This window comes from Syngnathoides biaculeatus, chromosome 3 (assembly GCF_019802595.1).
Source record: "Syngnathoides biaculeatus isolate LvHL_M chromosome 3, ASM1980259v1, whole genome shotgun sequence".
NCBI classification, from domain to species: Eukaryota; Metazoa; Chordata; class Actinopteri; order Syngnathiformes; family Syngnathidae; genus Syngnathoides; species Syngnathoides biaculeatus.
Genome location: NC_084642.1, coordinates 17,334,777 through 17,358,666, shown reverse-complemented (window position 1 = coordinate 17,358,666; position 23,890 = coordinate 17,334,777). Strand labels below are relative to the sequence as shown.

The window sequence follows — 23,890 nt, the reverse complement described above, 5'->3', positions numbered from 1 at the left end:
GGTGTCTTTGTATTCTTATTGATATTTGAAAAAAAGTCTTTCAGCCAAAAAGAGGGTTTTTTTGAAAGGGAAAGAAAAAAGGCAGTGATTGAAAAGGTAAAAAAAATATAGGAATAGAAAACAACAAAACCCAAAAATACTAGCTGGAAACAAAATGGCTAAGGACCCCACCTAATCCTGGCTGCGGGGAGCTGATTGGTCAACACAAGGGAGGTGGTCAACAAGAACAGGTGCACACGGCTAGCAAAATGAGCACACATATGGAACACAATAAAACATGAAATAAAGCCAACGCAACCAAAACATAGACCGTGACATAATCTTGATATCTACATTTATCATACATTATAAGGCCTAGTAATACACTGGGAGATTAGAGTCTTGCCTGATTTTAGTAGTAACCTGATTGTAGAAGTGTTCGTATGACTACTAATTTTACCTTTTTTTTTTTTTTTTTTTTTTAAATCTCTGACTTCTCTGAAAAATAGAGGCACTAGTATTTACCAGAATTGTTTAATGAATTTGGCCGAAATTCCATCCAGGCCGGGTGTTTGTCCTGATTGCATATTTTTACATCCATTAATAGTTCCGTGATGTTAAAAGAGTGTCAAGTCTCTATAATTTCTGTTTAGTTGAGCAATGTTTTGATTCTTCATTAAAAAAAAAGGATTTCTTTTTTCTTTGGATTGCTCAAAGATGCATAACATTGGCATAAATATTTCATTTATTTCTAGCACTGTCTGTGTACAGCTCCCGTTTGAATCTTGAATGGCTATGATTAATTAATGAGTTCCTTATTGCTGTGAAGTCGGTTTGCGAGAAATTTGCCTGATTTATTATTGTTCAAGTATAAGTTCAATTCTGGTTTCAAAGTTGGCATTTTCCCTCTTTTGCATCACTGGCACAGCTTTGTGGTAAATCACCTATGGAAAGAAGAACCAAAGGTTAAGGTGAAGCAGACTTGTGGAGTGAGAGGATGACAAAACAAAACTCTGAAATGTACTTCTGTGTGACTTTTTTTGGGTGGATTTTTTTTTTCTTTTGGGGGGGGGGAATGGACATGATTTACTTTACTGGGCTAAGTATTTAAAGCTGCCCTGTCATTTTTATCAATAGGTGTGGATCGATGCAGCCACTCAGATATTTTATTCCCTTGGAGCAGGATTTGGGGTGCTCATCGCCTTTGCCAGCTATAACAAATTTGACAACAACTGCTACAGGTAAGCACCTTCCACAGCAACACACTTATAAAAGCTCTGTCATAAATTTACAAATAAGAACACAAAAAGTGTGTATAGTAGAATAATGGGTTATGCATGGCTTCTTAACATTCGAAAGGTTTTAAATTTGACTGGGTCTTGTATGCTATCCCCGTGCTTGCGTGAGTTTTCGCTGGGTACTCTGGTGCCAAAAACATGAACGTTAGGTTCTCTGAAAACTCGAAATTGCCGAAAGTTGTGAATATGAGTGGGAATAGGTGTTTGTTGATGTGTGCCCTGCGATTAACTAGTGACTGGTCTATCACTCTACATCAGCTGGGACAGTCTCAAACTCGAAAAAAGCCACACAAATAAGAACACCTCCACTTTTAACACCTTGGGCGAAATCATAAACCTATTTACCGGCGTGGCTACCCTCTGCAGTAACAACTGAATTCAAGTGTTTTCTTGCAATCAGTAATTCACATCTCTGTGGAGATATGCTGACCCACTCTTTCTTGCAATTTTTCCCTTTTTTTTAATCTAGCAACAGTGGAGGGTTTTAAAGCATAAACAGCATTTTTAATGTCATTCCACAGCATTTCAATTGGCTTCAACTCCAGACTTTGACTAGGCCACTCCAAAACCATTTTTCTTAAGTCATTCAGAAGCGGACATGTTGGTGTGTTTCGGATGAATATCCTGCTGGAGAACCCACGTGCACTTCAACTTGATGTCGTAAACTGATGGCTGAACATTCTTCTTCAGGATTTTCTTTTAATGAGCAGAATTCATGGTTCCTTCAGTCACAGCAAGTCTTCCGGGTTCTAAAGGAGAAAAGAGGCCCCAGACCATCACATTACCATCACCATGTTTGACTGTTGTTATGATTTTACTTTTCTGAAATGCTGTTTCATTTACGCCACATGTAACAAGACACAGACTAGTCTCTGTGATTTGACAGGCGCGTACGCGACCGCGCACCATCGCACTCGCAAATCTGCACAGTTGAGCACGAAAAATCACGGGCGTAAAATTTGTTACGAGTGGAAATACATAGATATTGAAAGATGTCGCTTATTTTGTGTAGTCCAATGTTCCCTCTAAGATGTGCCACTGAGCAATTATGCACTTGTTGCACACTCTCAGCGTACATGAAAACCGATCCACCGCAGTGAACCACAGCCTGACTTATTTTTTTTTTATTTTTTAAATGGAACCACACGCTCTCTGCTCAGCCTACTTCTACTTCCTAGTTTACCTGACACCGCCCCCCTCCACTCTTGAAGGGGTACACTCATAATTACAAACAGAACACACACCTGCAACTTTATATCTGCGGGCATGACTAACCACACCCGTAAATTATTCAAATGTGAGTGACTGACACACCCTCCAAAATGTTCAGCTTTCATCTTGTCATTTTAGGGGAGAAGTTACTCTACCTCAGTAGATTTCTCAGGTATTTGTTCTTAAGAATTTATTTTTCTGGTAACTTTCTACTTTTACGCTTGACTTTTCAAACCCGTATATGTATTTTCTTCTCTTTGCAGTCTGAAAATGAGCTTTTTACTTATCAAACCTAAAGTTGGCAATGATATGAACATAAAAAGCAGAACGCCAAAAAAGCTAAGTAAGCTACTCAAGCGCCTTGATCATAGACATATATGATACATATACAGATGTGACAGTTCCTGAATGTCACAGTCCAAACCAAAATAACAAGGAGGCCTGTACAATGTGCTGCGTATGGTTACAGACCCGTCACACAATCACAACAAGAGAACTACGAACTGGGAATAACCTTGCATCAGCAACAATCAGGGTTGCACAATTATGGCCAAAATAATAATGGCAATTATTTTGCTCAATGTTGTAATCATGATTATTAGTCACAATTATTTTTAACGTTATAGAAAAATCGAATTGGACTACTTCCCAGCAAACAGTATGTAACGGTTTTCAGTGCAAAATGAATCAATAAATAAGAATGATAGATAAGAAAAAAAAATTACAACCAAAACTTGTACTTTACAAAGTGTTGAATAAATGTGCTATTACAAATTGCAATCACAAATTACAACTTAATGGAAACAAATACATTTGATACATGAAACTCTAGGATGGTGGGTTGTAAGCACCAACATTTCATTAGAAAATCTCCGTCAATGTGGTGAATTATCAAGGAAGAGAACATCTCTGTTGTTCTGCTTGTTTGGTCAGTTGTGCACGGCCACAAACTGCAAAGAATGTCGCTAGATGTGATTTCTCTATTTCTGCCGATTTCTATACTGTGGTCAGGCCAGCCGCAAAAGGCGAAGTCAAGGCAGCTGCTACAAAAATTGCTAATTGTGTCCTACCGTGACACGCTGCCTCTTTGTCAACACGCGAGAGGGCCAACTTCAAAATAAAAGCTTCTTAAGTTGTAAATTGGACATCAATGCTGTTTTAAGCTTTTATTTTGAAGTTGGCCACTGAGTGCGGTGCCTACCCTTAATGAAGCCTTACCCCAAGTTTGCCCCTTGGGGAATGTCTGACACGGTTGTGGCCACTGCTGGAAATAAAGTACTTTTCATATGCAGCAGGGCCCATATTTTGAAGGTTAAAAAAAAAAAAATCACCAATGGTCAGGTTCATTTCATCGTGGCAGACAAAATCGTGATCATAATTCAAATTTGAATAATTATGCATCCCTGGTAAGAATATTTCTCTCTCTTTTTTTGAAAAGTACCAATGAATGAACCATGTTAGTTTTAAGAAAGCTTATTTAGCTTCAAGTTATGTCATATTTGAGCATTATTATTTCCCCACTGCTGAAACCTAATTGTAAAAACAAACAAACAAACTGAGAATAGCCATAATTTGCTCATTTTTGATTAGTTTCAGTCGGACCATTTTTGCCCAGTTTCCCTTCCTGATTGTTGCTTCATGAACAGTGAGCTTAACTGTACAAAGGGAGGCCTGCAGTTCTTCAGATATTGTCCTGGGTTGCTTTGTGATGTCCTGGATGAGTTGTCACTGTGGTCGAGGATCACTTCTGTAGTCCAGCCACTCCTGCGAAGGTTCACCACTGTTCCATGTTTTCTCTATTTGTGGATAATGGCTGTCACCATGATTCTCTGGAGTCCTAACGCTTTAGAAATTGCTTTGCAACACGGTCCAGGCTAATGTCAATTTTTGAATTTCTGTGGATTGTGGCAGTTTGTTGCGACCTTTTGGCCAACTTCTTTTTGTTATGCCAGGTTCTTTTGACGTGATTTCTTCACTGAAAAGGGATGGAGGTTATCAGGCTTGGGTGTTTCCAGTGAAAATAAACTTTGATCAAAATGTGACTCGCCGCAGTTAATTCACAATTTAACAAAAGGGACAATTACAAGTACTTTTTTAGATTTGGCCATTTTCACAGTACTGTAAATTAATGCATTCTTCTTCTTCTTCTTCTTCTTCATGTTATTATTATTAAAAGCTATGTCTCCTTAAAACCATCAACAAATCTAAAATGAAATGAATCCCTTGTCTAGCCCATCCCTGGTCGAAGGCATTGTAACTCCTTTTCTTTCATCTCCCACTATGAGACTTGGTGTATGGTAGGATTTCATTCTTGAGTGACCTAATTTTGATGAAGTGGAATTGACATTCTTTACATTTTTAAGATTGTGTCTGATGGGTGTGTAAGAAAATTGTAGCCAAGTTTGTTACTGGAGCCCCAATCTCTACTTGTGGCTTTGGGTTAAAACTATTTATGAAGATAGACAAATTCATGGGACATGTGCACAAAATAAATGAAAGTCAATGCGAGGGAATATGTTTGTCTTTCATTGACATTATGTGGAAGGATACAGAGGATCTCTGGCTAAATTTCAAGGGGTGTTATGAAATATGCAACCACGAGTCACGCCAATACATGCAATCGATGTGAAGTGATGTCAGGTGAACAAGACTATAACAATTTGGCATGAGGTGTAACCAGCTAACTAAATAACTAACTGAGTGACTAACTAATGAACTAACTCAGTGTTTCCAAACCCTTTTTGAGCCAAATTTGAAAAATCATGTGGCATGCCTCCAAACAAAGATATCATTGAAAGCATATACAGTGCTTTATGAAAGTATTCAGCCCCCTTGTACTTTTCAACCTTTTGCCACATTTCAGACTTCAAACATACAGATTTAAAATGTAATTTCTTTTGTCAAGAATCAACAAGTGGGACACAATGGTGGAGTGGAACGAAATTTATTGGATATTTGAAACTTTTTTAACAAATAAAAACCTGAAAAGTGGGGCGTGCAATATTATTTGGCCCCCTTGCATTAATACTATATAGCGCCACCTTTTGCTGCAATTACAGCTGCAAGTCGCTTAGGGTTTGTCTCTATCAGTTTTGCACATCGAGAGAAATTCTTTGCCATTCCTACTCCTCCTACGGAGACTTGATTACGCACAGGTAGATTCTATTTATCATCATCAGTCAACATTGGATCATTCAGAGATCCTCACTGAACTTCTGGAGTGAGTTTGCTGCACTGAAAGTAAAAGGGCCAAATAATATTGCACGCCCCCCTTTTCAGTGTTTTCCTTGTTAAAAAAAAAAGTATAAAATAGCCAAAATAGCCAATAAATGCCATTGCACTTCACGATTGTGTCCCTCTTGTTGTTGATTCTTGACAAAAAAATGAAAATTTTATATCTTTATGTTTGAAGCCTGAAATGTGGTGAAAGGTTGAAAAGTTCAAGGGGGCCGAATACTTTCACAGGGCACTGTATACTGAATATACATCATTTTGATGATCTTTTTGCAGTTAATTCTCAAATTTGCTTTGTGTGAAATTTGGAGCTGTTATGTTGACTGTTGTTTTAATGAATGAATGGCATGAGCAATGGTAGTGGATACACAAATTGCAAATTCTGCGATCGTGTGGAAGACCATTTAATTGTTTTGTCCATTTACTGTATGTACTAGATCAGACATTATTTGCAGTAAATCTTTAACCAACTACTATAAGCTCTATTTTTATCTTTCCAGGGATGCTCTGTTGACCAGCACTGTGAACTGCGTCACCAGTTTCTTCTCAGGGTTTGCCATCTTCTCTGTGCTGGGCTACATGGCCTACAAACATGGGGTGAAAATAGAAGATGTCGCGACGGAGGGTGAGTCAGTCATTCATTCGGTCATCATTTCCTCACAATCATGTCTTTAACCCGGTTTAACCCAACCTGTCTCCGCACACACTTATGACATATGTCATGCCAGAATCATGATAATAGAGCCTCATGTCTTGACATGTTTGTTTTTGGACCTACAGGGGCAGGATTGGTGTTCATCATCTACCCGGAGGCCATTTCTACCCTCCCGGGCTCAACGTTTTGGGCTATTGTGTTCTTCATCATGCTGCTGACTCTCGGCATCGACAGTTCGGTTAGTCCCAACTGATCGCTCAAACATCACAGATTCAGAAATAAGCTAGGGATGCATACGGGTGTCCTCAGTTTCCGACAGATAGGTTGCTATGGCAGCAATGTCATCACCAACCTATGCGAAAGGACTTACATTGAATATTTGTTTTAAGCACTATTCTAGGCCAACAATCAAAGGTAAAACTGTATGTTTGATGATGAGTTTTTGTGTTGCGTGACAAGCTTTTCTAATGTCGCTGCACAAGTCAATTCATTGTATGCTGTTTGTAAGCAGTGAAATGTCTTTGCTGTGGTGAACAAAGGATGCTAAGCTACTAAAAAGAGCGAAAAAAAAGCCTTTGATATTTGCTTCATGTCAAGCGAGATAATTTTCATAATTTACTATTTCCTCATTTGAAGGTTATCTGGGAGTAATCATATCTTGTTTATTATGCAAAGACTCATAAAACTGTCACAAAGTAGAAGGGGAAACACATTTGAGATAATCCACCACTTCCATTTAAATGTCATATTTGGACTAACATTTAGGATGGGAGTGATAATTGATTAATCGACTGAATGATCTTTAAGGCATTAAACAGTTGTGTGGAATTGATTGTCAATGTCTGAACCCAATCAAGAAAAAACATTTGTGCACTTTTGATATCTGTTGATACACTGTTGATTGTATCTGGATCACTTGCCTGAATGACATTCAGAAGACCTACATTTGATACAACAACAACAAAAATTAAAAACAAAACAAACAAGAAATTGTTTTTGCCACATCATTAGTAAAATAGCTTCCAGTGTTTTAGAAAAAGGCTTCAATAAAAAAGAAAACTAGCCTGCTGGAATAAAAAGAAAGTACTTTAATATTTGTTATATACTATTAAAAACATAAAGAATCACTTTTTCATCCATGCATCCATTTTCTTTGCCGCTTATCCTCACAAGGGTTGCGGGAGTGCTGGAGCCAATCCCAGCTGTCATCGGGCAGGAGGCGGGGTACACCCCGAACTGGTTGCCAGCCAATCGCAGGGCACATGGAGACAAACAGCTGCCCTCACAATAACACTGAGGGGCAATTTAGTCTCCAATGAATGTTGCATGTTTTTAGGGATGTGGGAGGAAACCGGAGTGCCAGAAGAAAACCCAAGCAGGCACGGGGAGAACATGCAAACTCCACACAGGTGGGGCTGGGATCGAACCCGGGTCCTCAGAACTGTGAGGCCAATGCTCTACAGTTGCCCCACCGTGCCGCTATTTTTATTATATATTTTTTCAAATTAAAACAATTCATTAAAAAAGTAATTTTAAAACAACTAATAATAATTAATCCAAAATATATAAAAAAAAATCATAGTTGCTTTTAAGATGACAAAAATAAAATATTTAACTTTTTTTTTATTTCTCATAGCATTCAATTTTCCTTATTATTATTATTTTTTAACCCAATAACAACGGACCTGGAATCTGTTTTCCATCCCTACCTTTAGCCTGGGAAAAAAAACGCAGTTCGTGGATTGTGTTTGTGTCAAAGCAGTTAAGCAGTAAATCTCGCGTCTGTTTTGTCTGCCAGATGGGCGGCATGGAGGCCGTCCTCACAGGCCTTACGGACGACTTCAAGATCCTCAAGAGAAACAGGAAGGTGTTCACCTTCGCCACAGCCTTTGGCACCTTCCTGTTTGCGCTGCTCTGCGTTACTAATGTAAGTACCACAAGGCTCGCCCATTCTCTGTCCTTCATCCCCTAAATAAACAAGGGGTTGTCCTGCTTTTATAACAAGCTTTATTCTTCCTGTTATGTCATCTTGTAGTGGAGGTTTCAGTTCAGAATCCTAATTTGAAACCCTGAAACTGCCTTGTAACCCTAGTATGAAACCCTAACCCTGTCTCAAAACCACAATTTGCATCCCTAATCCTATTTTCAGACCAGACTTCCACACTATAATTATGTGTTGAACCTCGGAAATCCTCATCCTGGTTTAAAATTTGAAGTCTTGAAACCGTACCTTTAATTTCTAAGCCAGGCTTGAAACCGAAACACAGATTGGAAAAACAAATATGAAAACGTATCCATGGCTTGAAACTCCAACCTGAATTTGAAACCCGAACTGTAGTTTGAAACTAAGAGCCATTAAATTGTAACACCTTGTCTTGAAATCAGAGCACAGGATGGAAACTCTAAATTGAAACCGTATTTATTTGGAGATCCAGTTATAATGCCTTTTTTTTTTTTTTTATTGTGTAAGCGGCCAAAATGACTTTTACAAATTTTTGGTCATCAGACCTTTAAATAAAGAATAATACAGTATATCAGAATACAGTAGATCAGAATTCATCCATCTGTCATCATGACTTCAAATATTTGGGGTCAACAATACAGAGCAATGGAGAGTGTTGTAAAGAAGTGAAGAAACGGGTCCAAGCGGGGTGGAACAGTTGGCGGAAGGTGTCTGGTGTTCTATGTGACAGAGGAGTATCTGCCAGGATGAAGGGCAAAATTTACGGTGGCCCTGAAGAAACAACAGGAAGCAGAACATGAGGTAACAGAAATGAAGATGTTGAGGTTCTCGCTTGGTGTGAACAGGTTGGATAGGATTAGAAATGAGCTCATTAGAGGGACAGCCAAAGTTGGATGTTTTGGAGACAAGATTCGAGAGAGCAGACTTCGATGGTTTGGACATGTTCAGAGGCGAGAGAGTGAGTATATTGGTAGAAGGGTGCTGAGGATGGAGCTGCTAGGCAAAAGAGTGAGAGGAAGACCAAAGAAAAGGTTGATGGATGTTGTGAGGGAGGACATGAGGACAATGGGTATTACGGAGAAAGATGCACGAGATAGGCTTAGATGGAAAAAGATGACACGCTGTGGCGACGCCTAACGGGACAAGCCGAAAGGAAAAGAAGAAGAAGAAGAAGGTCTGCTGAAATCATACTCGTATCGATGTTTTAATAAAAACAAACAGGGAGCCATCACCACTTCAAAGAAGAAATTCGTCATATCTCATGATCCCTTTCATCATCAAGGGAGCAGTCAAAAGAGAACTCCGGTTAACCGTTTAGCACAGGGGTGCTCAATGCATCGACTGTGATGCATTCTTGGTCGATCGCTGGACAGCGTGCCAAAAAAAAAAAAAAGACGTCAGCAAATGTTCCTTCTGAACCTCACGCGTGTGCAATTGTGCACCACTGATGCAGTCTCTTCGCAGATATTCTGCGTTGCACACCAAAAAAAAAAAAAAGACGTCAGCAAATGTTCCTTCTGAACCTCACGCGTGTGCAATTGTGCACCACTGATGCAGTCTCTTCGCAGATATTCTGCGTTGCACACCAAAAAAAAAAAAGAATCCAATGCAAGTTGAAAATATAACTTCCAGCTATTCAGTTTGTGGCATTTTCCAGTGTGATTCAATGAGTGAGGGATGACTGGTTGTTACATCCAATGGCACAATTCACATACGTACTGTAAAAAATGAAAAGAGGAAGCCACTGGCTTCTTTTAGGCAGCACACGGAACTTTCTCTAACAACGACTGCTCCTCCGCCACACTATCTTTTTCCTAGTTTACTTTACAGTACTTATTCAGCCCATCAATGTGTTTTATAATGACAGCGTCCACAACCGCTGCTTTAGTTAGCAGCACAATCTGGGCAACGTGGAGCAAAGACGAGCTAGACATGCTGCTTATGTTTACTTTCGATATTAATGGTGAAAATTAAAAAAGAAATGCTCTTGTTTTAAGATGCAATTACTGTCAGAGTATGTGAATAATCGTATAAAAGGTGGTTGAACTGGATAAGATTTTCTCTTTTCTGAGTGGGAATGGTCTGGTCTCAAGCCAAAGTAGAAAGTGCACGATGATATGGTGTCTAATTTTAAAATTCCACCTTGGCACAGCTTCATCCAGGATGAAAAATTAGACAATACAGTGCACAAAAAGCTGATTCTGTATTTTAAATATAGGAGGCAACATAACGATAACCTTAAAACGGTTTGGGAGCATCATCATCGTCGTCATCATCATCCCCCCAGGCTCCACCCCTTGTCGGTAACTCGCGAGAGGCTGGCTAATTGAAAAGTAGATATTGGGGTTAAAAAGTCTGGTTTAGCATTTCATGAAAATCTTACCCAGGATGCAAGATTTACCCACTTTTTCAAGCTTCCCACTGATAGCAAAATTAATTGTTTGGACTCTGGTAAAGAAATCCGTCTAATGATTAGAAAAATGAAACTAATGTCCTCCGCCCGTTTCTTCTGTCACATGAGATTCGGAATCCAAGATATGAATCAAAAGAGACCACTCACAAAAAATGCACCACTGAGGACTTGGATATCCACTGGTGAATAATTATATCTTTAATGAGACTAATTTGATTTACTTATTGATTGATTTCTGCCCCCCAAAAACAAAACAAACAAAAAAAAAAAATACATGACATTCTCTTGTCTGTTTAGGGTGGAATTTACGTGCTGACTCTGTTAGACAAGTATGCCGCCGGGACATCCATTCTCTTTGCAGTGCTGATCGAGGCCATCGGAGTGTCGTGGTTTTACGGTATGGAATTCTTTCATGCCACGTCCCTGCCCACCGGAAAAACCTCACTGCATCATCTGTTTTGTTAATTGAAATGGAATAATGGAAAAACTCAACCGCCAGTGTCTGTGGAAATAACAACAAGCATTTTGTCCTTTGCTAACATTTAAATGTACCACCTAATACTTTACACAATAAAAGCAAGCAAACCCAATGCCACCCGAACCCAAAAGCAGATCCATACATAGGCGCACAGAAATTCCTCTTTTTTTATCAGAAATACTCAGAAAAATCATAGCGCTTGTTGCCCCCCAGTAAGAAGGAAGCCTCACTTAAGTTTGGAGCTGCTTGCTATTTGTTGGTCATTGATTATATCTTACATAGCATGAGACACGTCCAAAAAAGATGGAATTTCACTGGCAGACAAGCAAAGTAAACTCAAAGAGCATTTTTTTCAGGACATGATCATTAGAAATTATGTGCCGAGCCATCACCTCAGATCACATCTGGTGGATTTGAGGGTTGCCTTTTGAAGCATGATGAGAATTTATCATCTTCTTTTAGGTGTGGATCGCTTCAGCGAAGATATTGAGCGGATGATGGGCTTCAAGCCAGGACTTTACTGGAGACTGTGCTGGAAATTTGTCAGCCCTGCTTTTCTTTTGGTGAGGGCAATACATACAATGCATTCACACATACACCCACACATATTCTACACTATATGGTGTACTTGTAGACTTGTAGATCTTCTTCTTCTTCTTCTTTTCCTTTCGGGTTGTCCCATTAGGGGTCGCCACAGCGTGTCATCTTTTTCCATCTTAGCCTATCTTCTGCATCTTCCTTTCTAACCCCGACTGCCCTCATGTCTTCCCTCACTACATCCATAAACCTTCTCTTTGGTCTTCCTCTTGCTCTTTTGCCTGGCAGCTCCATCCTCACCACCCTTCTACCAATATGCTGACTCTCTCGCCTCTGAACATAGATATACATGAAATATACATTATGTATACCAGGGGTGTCAAACCCGTGGGCCACATTGTAGTTACAGATTCCTTCAGAGGGCCGTTATGACTGTGAAACCATGAAAATCTTTGGCCTCATCATATTTACACATGACATTTATGAACTAGTTTGGGAATCAGAAATCAAGGGTAATCAATCAATTATTGATGATGTTTAGTAACACACAAATCCTTGCAATATCTCACCGTTATCGTTTATGATAAGGCAATTTGAAATTTTGGTACAGATTTTTTAAAAAATCCCAGAGGTTGATCCACATGATATGCCTTTGAGGGCCACACAAAATTATGCGGCGGGCCAGATCTGGCCCCCGGGCCTTGAGTTTGACACCTGTGGTCTGTACAGTATTTAACAAATTAATTTGACTGCCAGTGCCTATTAGTTTCAGAGACGATCCAGGATCATGAAGTGCTTTGATACCAACTCGTTCATTTTTATAGAGATCTTCTCATTTTACCATTTTGAACAGGAATGACTCATTTGAAATAGGATTAACTATTTTATACCCACATTTGAGTTTGGCTCATTGGGATTCTCTGTCAGAAATCGTGGTTCAATTCTTATGATTGACGACTCAGCCATATAGTACTGAGCAGCTAAGACAGAAACCTGGGTAGAGCTTTCCTGGATTGATTGTTCTCAGATTTTCCCCATTCAATGGTGGCACAATTGCAAAATAAATAAATGAATAAATACATAAAAAAAATACGCGCACACACACACACACACAAAACACACTTCTGCGGTTAATACTTTTTAGATACTCAGAATCCAAAGAATTGTGCCTCTTGGCTGGGATAAGATTGAGCATACCCATGACCATGCTGAGGATAAGTGCAATAGAAAATGGATGGATGGGAAAATACAAAGAACTATTTAAGCTCCCCTACATTTTTTTTAATGCTTGTTAATGTCACTTGACTCACAGACTCACTTTATAAATGTCACTGACGAGTTCACTTGTGTTCAAATGAAAAGGTTTGTAAAAGATCATGAAAGGACTGTACCCTCTGTTAAAAGATCTCTAGCACATCCATCATCATGTTGCTTCGTTCAGTCAAACAACTCGTGCCGATATTAATGGTATGACAACCTTACTTTAGTGTTGTTTTTTTTTTTTTCAACTAGAACCCATTTTTTTTTTTTTTTCTTCTCAGAATTTATAGGACATATTTCTGGAACCAAGGGGACTCCAGAAGTCAGCCCCCCAAACCAAAAAGATACATAAATCTGTTGTTTTTCCCACTTTTGTTAATTTTATCAAAACATGTGAGATGATATCTCCTTCATGTATTCATTTCCGCATGGAAAGTTTTAGAAAAATCTCTTTTCGCGTAGAGAAAAGTCCTTTCAGGCCGGCAACGAGTAAGTTACTGTACAAAGTACATAGATATATGCAGAGCTATTAAGGTTGCCGTAATTTAAAATATTTTTACGCTTACATATACAAAGAAACCCAAGATAGCATACATAAGGAGGTCTTTTTCAAAATGCTATAACTCTTTGGATTTTATTCCGAGACGTGACATGAATTTACCATGAACTTGTCTGAGGTCATCCAGGAACCCGAAATGCATTTTTAGCAAGATTCATGGATTTGTGAAGCATCAAGTATTTGTGCACACATTGCATGATGTTACTATTGACAGCAAGTTAATGACTGACATGACTGACAGCGTTTGATTTTTGTTCTGGATGAAGAGCCCAAAAGACACTCGCCAACATCTTTTCAAAAGTTTTCCGAGTTGAGAGTAAGCTCGAAGCATAACTCCTTATTTTTCCTTTTTTTATTACCATAGAGGTGACGGCACAGGGAACAGGGAAATCAATCCAGCAATGCAAAAATACAGCAACAACATTTTAAAAAGTTTAAATAATTACTATTCATAGGACATTGATTATTCCCTTTGTTTGTGAACAGATGTGCTGGTCGATCTGTCACTATGTAATGTGAGTTTGTTTGGTAGGTAGGTAGGTTGGTAGCAAGAATTATGCAAAATAAATGTATTTTGTTTGATGGATGATGCAAAAATAATCTGAGCAATTTTACTGGGTAGGTAGATAATAAATGTTTTCCGATTGAGGCAAAAATATATAAATAACTGAGTTTGGTATGAAGGTACAGTAGGTAGTTTATTTCTTAGCTACCTTGATGACACAAATATTTTATACAGCCATTGTCCATGAAGCTTGCTTGTGTAAGAGAAGCAGCAAAATTCACCAAAACGTTCAAAAATATAAAACAATTGTGGGATTGTTATTTTCTTCTCTGGCCATTGGTGTAAAAGTGAATCCGTCAGCTTCATAAGAAGATGGCTGAGCTTTAAATCTTGTCCAGTGTGACTAATCCAAATGTTTTCCAACAAGAGGAAAGGTGATAACATACAGAGTTACAAAGAAGCACTTATACTGTGATAGCATATTTGCCCCACCCCCCAACCCTACCCCACACCTCCTTTTTTTTAATAACAATTGAGCGACACGGTTGAGCAACTGGTTATAGTGTTTGCCTCACAGTTCTGAGGACCGAGGTTCAAATTCCAGCCCGCCTGTGTGGAGTTGGCATGTTTTCCTCGTACCTGTGTGCGTTTTCTACGGTCACTCCGTTTCCTCCCACATCCCAAAAACATGCATTCATTGGAGACTCTAAATTGCCCATAGGTACAATTGCGAGTACGACTATTCTCTGTCTCCATGTGCCTTGCGATTGGCTGGCAACCAGTTCAGGGTGTACCCCGGCTCCTGCCCCGTGACAGCTGGGATAGGCTAGAGCACTCCTGCGACACTCGTGAGGAGAAGCAGCTCAGAAAATGCATGGATGGATAACAATTGACCTCCTCTGGGCTAGCTCTACGACACACCCGTGACCCTTATTCTCATAAGAGGGATAAAAAATGGATTGATATACTGTATATTATTCTTCCTAAGCATGGAAAAAACCTTTTGGGGACAACATTGCAAGTGAAGACACACAAATTTTCTGTTTGTACCCAGGTGGTAATATACTGTATGTATTTTAGGTGTCTCACTCCAACATTACCCACCAAAACTCATTCAGTAGTGCTCCCTGGAAAGTTGTGGAAAAAATTATGAATTTGCCCAAATGAGCCCCAATCTGAAATAACCTAGATGGCGATAGATGCATCCATCCATCTACAACCTAGATCTAGATTCTAGGTCTATAGTCCAAGGTTTTGTGCCCAGTATGGTGTCCAAAATTGATGCCAATTGTGTAAAGAGGCGGTGTGGGTGCCTCTTCATTGCTTTCAATGTGCTTTTAATTTTGTGAACAGGTTTGCTATCACTTTGAAAGAGCTGGAACAATAATTCGGTTGGATTTGACCAATGATTCTCCAGTGGTTAACTGCTTCTCACATTAAACAAACAAATTCCATACGATACTCACACTCCTATTGTATACGAAGAATGTCATGGGGACCAAAGCATAGCAGACGCTAATGTACACACCAGGAAGGCTCTGGCCAGACATCTGTTTAATGCACTTAACACCTTGACAATCCCCAGGTCAACACGCAACATTACAGACCCTGTCACAAAGGAAACTCACCTCACGCAGACACAGTGCAGCTCCACTCCTCGTCCTTCAAAGTCTAAAGTTACTGGGAAACAGAGGCAGAAGACTGAAACACTTAGCAGGAAGAGAACACAAAATAATAGAAAAACGATTATACTCATTTTAGTACCTGAAACATCTAAAGGCTTGAGCGACGCGGCCGAACACGCTTTCCACGGTGTTGTGGTTTTGGCAACTATTTTCATGGTTTTGAAAAAAGTAAATATTTGCCAGTGCGTCACGTCACAGTATTGCAGATTACAGCCAATCAAAATGCATGCTATTAATACATTTCACCGTTTTAAGACCATCAGACACAGACTGTCCGGCGTGCCACATATTTATAATTTGTAATGTTCAGGTGGATGAAATAGACAAGGTTGTGGCCAAAATGTGGAGGAGCCGTATGTACGGGACTTATTACTATGAAGTGAATGCGAGAATGCCAGGCCATAGAGTGACTAGAATTAACATGCATGTTAAAGTCTATGGTTAATAAACCGTTAACTTTCCCGTGTGTTTTATCTGCCGACCCAGACACAACAAGCTAAAGTAACCCTCTGACGTTTTAATCAACGTTGCCAGAGTTGAGCTGCTTTGCTTGCTAGTTTGCAGACTAGCAGCTAACAGCTATCTTTCGCTTAAGTGCAGATCTACGTGTGGAGCGAGACTGTGGAGTATTTGAAGGAGCCATCGCCACTCTGCCGGTCATCGAGTCCACTAGCTGCTAATACATACTAGCCTAACTGCTAGTGGCCTGCCACTAGCAGTGGAGCTGTCCAAGTTAGCATCAGCTTGCTACGGGAGGAATCACGCATTTACACTACAGTCAAGTTACCGTAATTTCCGTCCCTCAAGCTGCGACTTTTTTCACATGCTTTCAACACTCCAGTTTATGTGGTGATGCAGCTAATTTGTGCATTTTTTTCTAACGGCCGCAAGGGGGCACTCAAACGGAAAAGGTAAGAATGAGGCCGGTGGAATATATGTGCCGAGGAAGTGACTTTTCCAGCCCTGTCAGCGCTGCGCTGGTTTAGCGCTGTGCTAGCGTGTTGCTGCTGTATCATGCCGTGTCTCAATAAAATTTACCAGTAAGTTTTATTTTAACTGGCCCTGTTAGCATTAGCATTAGCACTAGTGTTAGCACAACGCTAGTGTTAAACTCTTTCTGTGTAGCGTCTTTCTTTGTAAATATCTCATGTTTCAATGTGAGTTTCAATGTGGGCACTTGTGGCTTTTACACAGTTGCGGCATATGTAAGTACCAAATGGTATTTCCTTTCCAAAAATACTCGGTGAGGCATAACCAGGAGTGCTCTGTAGGCTGGGAATTGACACCTCCGTACAGGGCACTTAACCACGCCTCCTGAAGTGACATCACGCCACGTGCGCTGACGTCAGACAAACAATTAGCAAAAATATCGGCGCAGCAAGAAAGGAATAGAGCGAAACTGTCCGATTTACCGGCTGATTTCTCACTCGCATTCTTAGCTACCAGTGAAATATCGTTGAAAAGCATATAGCAGAGGTTCAAGTATTTCAGCGAGCGGTATTTCAATGGTATTTACATGCATATCGACATAGAAACCATTGATATTAGCGCGAGATCTTTCCAGAGTCAAAGGAAAACCGAGACGCCACATTATATAATATATTATAACCCAAAGACAAATTCGTCATTGACAGTTTCCTATTTTCGTGTTACATATCACACTTGTGTGCAGAATCTGTATATGTATCTGTATAGCCATTTGTGAACCGCCGTATGAAGGAAAAGAAGGCGAGACTTGATTTTCGAGTTGTTTCTCTCGTTTTCTTTGCGTAACGTCACGCGCTCCCCTCAATAAATATTCTTGAGTTAGTGCCGAACCTACGCAAGTCCCGACCGAGTACGACAATCACTACTTTAGTGTCCTCAAACATCCTTCCTTCAGTCTTGGTGTCTCGGTGCACGTCGAAGGCTTTTAGAACTGCTCGTCTAGTTTAGCTTAGCTAATTAGCCGCGAACAATGGGACACGTTTGTGCAGTCAGATCATTGCAAAATATCGCTCAACACAGATCTAGTGTGACAATCATTCACACGTAGCTATATTATGCAAACAAAGAACTGCTAATTCATTTATATGAGACATGTATTGAAAATCAAATATAGGGCATACCTTCGTGCTAACAAACAAAGTCCGGTTTAGCTTAGCTCTGGAGCGCCGAACAGAGACACGTTTGTGCAGTCAGATCATCGCAAAATATCGCTCAACAAGATCAAGTGTGTCAATCATTCACACGTAGCTATATTATGCAAGCGAAGAACTGCTCCAAACCTTCATTCACACCATCACTGCGTGGGAACTGAAGCCACCTTACTGAGAGTAAGACTATACTTTACGATAAGGCATCAACCTGATTAGTTTAATAAAACTCGTCACATAAAAAATTGGTAATCCAACATTTTATGTTTCATTGTTCCAATTCATTAAATATTTCATCGTTGTTGCTATGCAAATTTTAAATTGAATACATTTTAAGCTGTTATCGATTCACATCATAGAAGGTTATCATCTCCTAGGATCCGGTCAGAATTCTACATCTTGGAACTTTTAACGTTAACACATTTGGGTGACCCTTTGTGCTACAAAGAGTGCAACAAAGGCATGTTGGGGAGGAGAATGAAATCTTGTAGTCATTGATTTTGCTGGGGACAACCCTTTCTGCCTTAGCAAAGGTCTCAAAGTCATTCAAAAGAATTCATTTATTTGATCCTTTTCCCTCCCCTCTTTCCATTGGCAGTTTGTGGTCATCGCCAGCACTGTGACCTCATCGGGCCTCAAGTATGATGAATACGTCTTTCCACACTGGTCCAACGTGTTGGGTTGGGCCGTGGCCATGTCCTCCATGCTGTTTGTCCCCGTCTACGCCGTGTACAAGTTCTGCAGCGTCCCAGGAACATTCAGAGAGGTCAGTGAAAGGCATTTCGTCAAGGTAAATAGTAATAAACACATGTAAGGGCAGCTAGTGTGATGTTTATAGATGCCAATAGTGATAGAATATGTTACAAAAGAAGTTACATAATGGAACCCGGCGAAATTGCTGTTATGGCTGCTCTTTGAAGTTGGACGGGTTGTTCCCCTCTTAAACCACATCCAATATAATCATTCCTCTCGGAAAAAAAGCCATCAAGAATTTACGATGGCAATCATCAAAGTGCCAGAAAGTCGTTTTCGTCGCTTCCGTGTCACCGTCACGCTGCTGTAACTGCGCTGCATCCCGGTATCTTCAGTGGAATTTCCTGGTGCCACTTCGCGCTCAAAGGTTTCTTCTCCTGTTCCCAGAGGAGTCATTTCCTCACTGGAAGTCTTAACATCGCTCCCTATCAGTATTTAAACACGTCCACTATTTGCGATAATGGATGTATTTAAAGTTCTTAGCAAAAAGGTCGCACTTAATGATTAATTTCATTCCTCTTAGATCAGAAGAAAATGTATCAGATGTCTGTGTTGGCCTCAACTCACTGATTTTCATAAGAAATAATCTACAGCATTAACGTGGTAATGATTTATGTCATGTTGTGGGAGTGCTCGAGCCTATCCCGCCTGACTCGGGCAGGAGGCAGCGTACACACTGAAGTGGTTGCCAACCAATCGCAAAGCACATAGAGACAGACAACAGTCGCACTCACAATCACACCTCGGGGCAATTTAGTCTCCAATTAATGCATGTTTTTGGGATGTGGGAGGAAACCGGAGTTCCCAGCGAAAACCCATGCAGGCACAGGTAGAACATACAAACCCCACACAGGTAGGGCCGGAATTGAACCATGGTCCTCAGAACTGTGAGGCCAAACACTTTACAGCTGGTCCACCATAACGCCAGAATAAATCATTGAAAAAAAAATAAAAACAATTGTTCACACATGATTTTCTTCCTTGTTGTATGAGGCAAGTCAAACACAATCCAGGACTGGTTCACAAAAAGTAAATTTCCGATCCAAACCGCAAGTTTTTCCTATCGAAATAATCGCCCTGGCATCTAACGCACTTTCCCAATTTACCGTAATTTCCAACCTATGAGCCGCGACTTTTTTCACACGCTTTCAACCCTGCGGTTTATGCGGTGTTGCGGCTTATTTGTGCATTTTTTTCTAACAGCCGGAAGGGGGCACTCGAGCGGGAAAGGTAAGAGTGAGATTGGTGGAATATATGTGCCGAGGAAGTGACAGGCCCTGTTAGCGCTGCGCTAGCGTGTCACTGCCGTGTCTCAGTGATTTTTACCGCTATGTTGTTTTTACCGACCCTGTTAGTGCAGCGCTAGCATTAGCTTGGCAGTCCTAGCATTAGCGTGGCGGCGCTAGCTTTAAACTCTCTGTGTATCATCTTTTAAATATCTCGTGTTTCAATGTGGGTTTCAATGTGGGCACTTGCAGCTTTTACACAACTGAGGCGTATGTGTGGACAAAACGGTATTTCCTTTACAAATGTACCAGGTGAGGCTTATAACCAGGTGCGCTCTATAGGCCAGGAATTATGGTGCTCTGCCACATTACACGCAATCCTGGAAAGATTCTTCTGTTATCGTCCACATCTCCTTCGTCACGGCTATCGTGATATCAGCTGTCAAAACAGGTCCCCTTGATGCTTAGGGGGTGGGATCACCGTCTTGTCAGTCTGGTTGAGTGAATAGGGAGATTGCTCCCTCATGGTGACGTTCCTTTTGGACAGGAAGTATTGAATGCTCAGGCTGAAGGGGTAAAATTTCTAGTTTTGGGTTGGGTTGGTTCCTCAAAAAAAAAGAGATTTTTATCATATCTTTCAATAGTAATACTGGTAAACACCTGCACAGTGATCCTGTGGTCAACTGAATTTCAAGGTTTCACTGTATGTACTCGGTATGAATATCGATAATGACGTAATGTGCGTGTTTTGCAGAAAATAGCCTATTGCATCACTCCCGAACACGAACATCACTTGGTGGCGGAGGGAAACATACGGCAGTTTAAAGTAAGTAGCTTCAACTACAAAATGCCTCCCCTTCTTCTGAATATTCCCGCAAAACATTAATAACATTTTTTCATTTTCTTTTGTTTTCTTTTCCTGTTTCTCAGCTCAGGCACTGGTTGGCCATTTGATGAAAAGTCCGAGGAATCCCACCATCCAGCCTCCCCATCCACAGACAAGAGCAGCCTTTTTTTTTTCTTTTTTTTTGCATCACTCTTGTTACTTAGCAAGGCTTATATTATTGTCAAGCTCTTGATATCAAAACTAGTCTACAAGAGGTTTCACATCATTAGATACACGTACTTGTCAATGACAATGTTTAGTATTGCATTCATACGATTCAACTTCAGCAATGTTGACTGTTATCTCCTGCAAGGCACTGAATCAAAACCAAAAGGTGACATGTGACACGTTTTTTTTTTTGTTTTTTTTTTTACCATTTTAGGCCTTATGAATGTTATTGTTGCTTGGATTTAAGTGACCATATTTCCCGTTTTGTTGGCTTATCGGTGCCTTAATCGAGTGAGACGCTCAGTTTATGTTTGACAGCGCGTTTCCGGAAAGGTTAAAAAAAATAGTAGGAAAAATTAACCGTAATGACTCAGGAAGCCATGGCATATGTAGTATAAATATAAATAAAACCACAGTTTTTGGATGGCAATCTCGCTTCGTCATCGGTAACGGGGCTACGAGAACCGAACAGGTCGCCATTTTTTTTGCGTCACACTGAATTAAAAAGACGAGGGAAAACAAAATATTCATGCAGAACTCCAAAGAGAAGATTAAAAAAATGCTTGAATGTGTGGTCAAAATTTCAGCAATAGTGGTGGTAACTGTTTCATGCTCTTTTTAACAAAGAAGTGTTAGGGCCACACTGAAATTAAATATGAAATATTGTATGGGAATAAGGTTGCAGTTTAGGAAAAAATACTTGTCAGGTTACAAGATATAGTAAAAATATTTGGTAAATTTTCTTCTTTCTTCTGAAGTATATCATATTCTTGCAATATTATCAGTTTACTTCCTCAAATTTTTCTCGCATTGAAAATACATATAAAAATAGTATTTTATTCCCCAGAAATATGAATTTATTCTCCTATTCTTGAAAATTAGCACTTTCCTCCATGAAAATGACTTCATATCAGAAAAATTTGAATTCATTTGAAATATGAATTTATCAGAAATTTTATTTTTACATTTTATATTTTAATAATAATAAAATAATAATAATAATTTAATGTTAAAAATTCTATAAGAATATGATTTTATTATTATATTACTATTTGTCTCATACATTTTTACCAAGAAATTTTTTTATTTTATTCTCAAAGCAGTAATCTTGCCAGGAAAAATGTTCTCAAATTATTTTACAAAAAGTTTATCCATGTAAGTCAATATTTTTTCTTTTTTTTTTATATTGAAAAAAATCTTACTCTTTAACTCAAGTCTTCATTTTTTTCCTCCCAAATTTTATTCCCAAAAGATTATCACTTTCAGTCTTGCAAAAATACCACCTGTTTTTCTTAATCTTAAATTGATTACAATTGAAATCTTCTAAAATCTAAACCTTTTACCTCTATAAAATTATTTTGAATATTGTATTTTTGCAATATTGTAACTTTATTCTTGTAGCATAATTGTTGTTCGTTTTTTTTCAGTGCGGCCCTTAGCCTCCTTTGTACATTTCATAATGTTTCTGTGCATGTTGTCCAGTGCCTACGTGGCTTTGAAAAGAGAGAGGCTATTGTGCGTTTGCCTTTTTTTTTGAGTTTCCTTCACGCAGGGTTATTCCCAAACTGACATAACCTTACTTAAATGAATCTCGTAGCATAAACATCCAGTATAGCGTACATATAAAGGATGACAAATGTTAAATAATTGTGACAACCCACCACATACACACACACATACATATAGCCATTTTGGGCCCCCGGTCCGCAGTTTGGAAACCCTGCTGTAAAGTATGCTGGACCTCCATGAGCTTCTTCACACAATTTTTTTTATTGCCATATAAGTGCCATGGTGAAAACTAATCTGCCTTTTTTTTATTTTAATTTATTTTTTTTTACATTGACTTATAAACTTGACAGAAAGAAGTCGGAGTTTTAAAAAAAATCCAAATATATGTGGACTATATACAATATAAAAGTATCTATTCTTTTGTTATATCTAATCTTGTATTTATCAAATTGTTTATAACAAAATGTGAATGTAAAGTATTTCAAATGTCCTAATGTCATATCATGTGTGTTTGATGTGTAGGTAAGACTATAAGGCCAAACTATTCTTGAGTATAATACACGGGCGAACTTGTCATAATGCAACGTGAACAACTACACCCTGGCTTTCCTGGACTGTTTACAAAATGACTGTGTATTATAATAGTAATAATAATAATAATGATAATAATAATATCCTATAATGTCCTGTTGAACGTGAGTGGCAAAATATCTATGAAGATGTATTAAAGTATTTCTTCTACACTCACTTCTCTGCCATCTGGTTTATTTGGTGTACCGTCCTGTTTCCTAGTATATTATCCACTTTCTCAGTAGTCTCGCTGTACTCAGCTGACCTCTCGGTGTACTTGGCTGTCTCCCAGTCTAGCCTCCTTCTAGTATCTCATCCGCACTGGTAACACTGACCCGGAGACGTAGCAATCCCGAATGTATGTGCTGAGTCAAGCAAACAAAAATGTTTCTGCTTTTCTACTTTGAAACAATTCTGTTGCACTTGAACTTCTTCTTTCAACAATCTGAATATGAGCCAGTTTCGGTTGTTATTATACTTTGTAAAACTCCAGTGGCCCTCAGTCCCCGGCAACAGGAACCTGCCACGGTGTGTTTTGCTTTGTTGCTGACTGTGAAGCTTTCAGAACGGCTGACTCCCTTTTTTTATTTTTTTTGCAGCCTGCGGTCTGTCATCAACATGACCTTTGCCTACACTGATAAGGCTAACAACATTCGCTCCCTTAAACGTGTACCTTCATTGGTCTGGCTCAGTTTTGTCGCATGCTGTGAGAACAAGTGTTGCTGTACTACAAGTAGTTAGTGTTAGATACACAGAATTGTGGAAATTTACGTAAATTAGAAAAAGTTGTTTTATATGCAGTACATAGAGGATATAGAACAACTGTGATCTATAAATTGCATGTCTAAAGCAAAACTGGTTCGTC

The 23,890-nt window shown here is 39.4% G+C and overlaps 1 protein-coding gene across 1 annotated transcript in view; it reads left to right on the top strand.

Moving 5' to 3' along the window:
• The window catches only part of slc6a2 (solute carrier family 6 member 2), a 48,183-nt gene extending 26,746 nt beyond the window's left edge, over positions 1 to 21,437 (top strand). The window contains exons 7-15 of the mRNA XM_061814637.1: positions 1,117 to 1,220; positions 6,224 to 6,348; positions 6,504 to 6,616; positions 8,177 to 8,305; positions 11,052 to 11,151; positions 11,695 to 11,795; positions 18,512 to 18,679; positions 20,647 to 20,718; positions 20,823 to 21,437. Of these exons, the coding sequence (XP_061670621.1) occupies positions 1,117 to 1,220; positions 6,224 to 6,348; positions 6,504 to 6,616; positions 8,177 to 8,305; positions 11,052 to 11,151; positions 11,695 to 11,795; positions 18,512 to 18,679; positions 20,647 to 20,718; positions 20,823 to 20,846 (936 nt within the window). The 3' untranslated portion in view covers positions 20,847 to 21,437. The remainder of the gene's footprint in view (positions 1 to 1,116; positions 1,221 to 6,223; positions 6,349 to 6,503; positions 6,617 to 8,176; positions 8,306 to 11,051; positions 11,152 to 11,694; positions 11,796 to 18,511; positions 18,680 to 20,646; positions 20,719 to 20,822) is intronic.
• Positions 21,438 to 23,890: the final 2,453 nt, after the last annotated feature.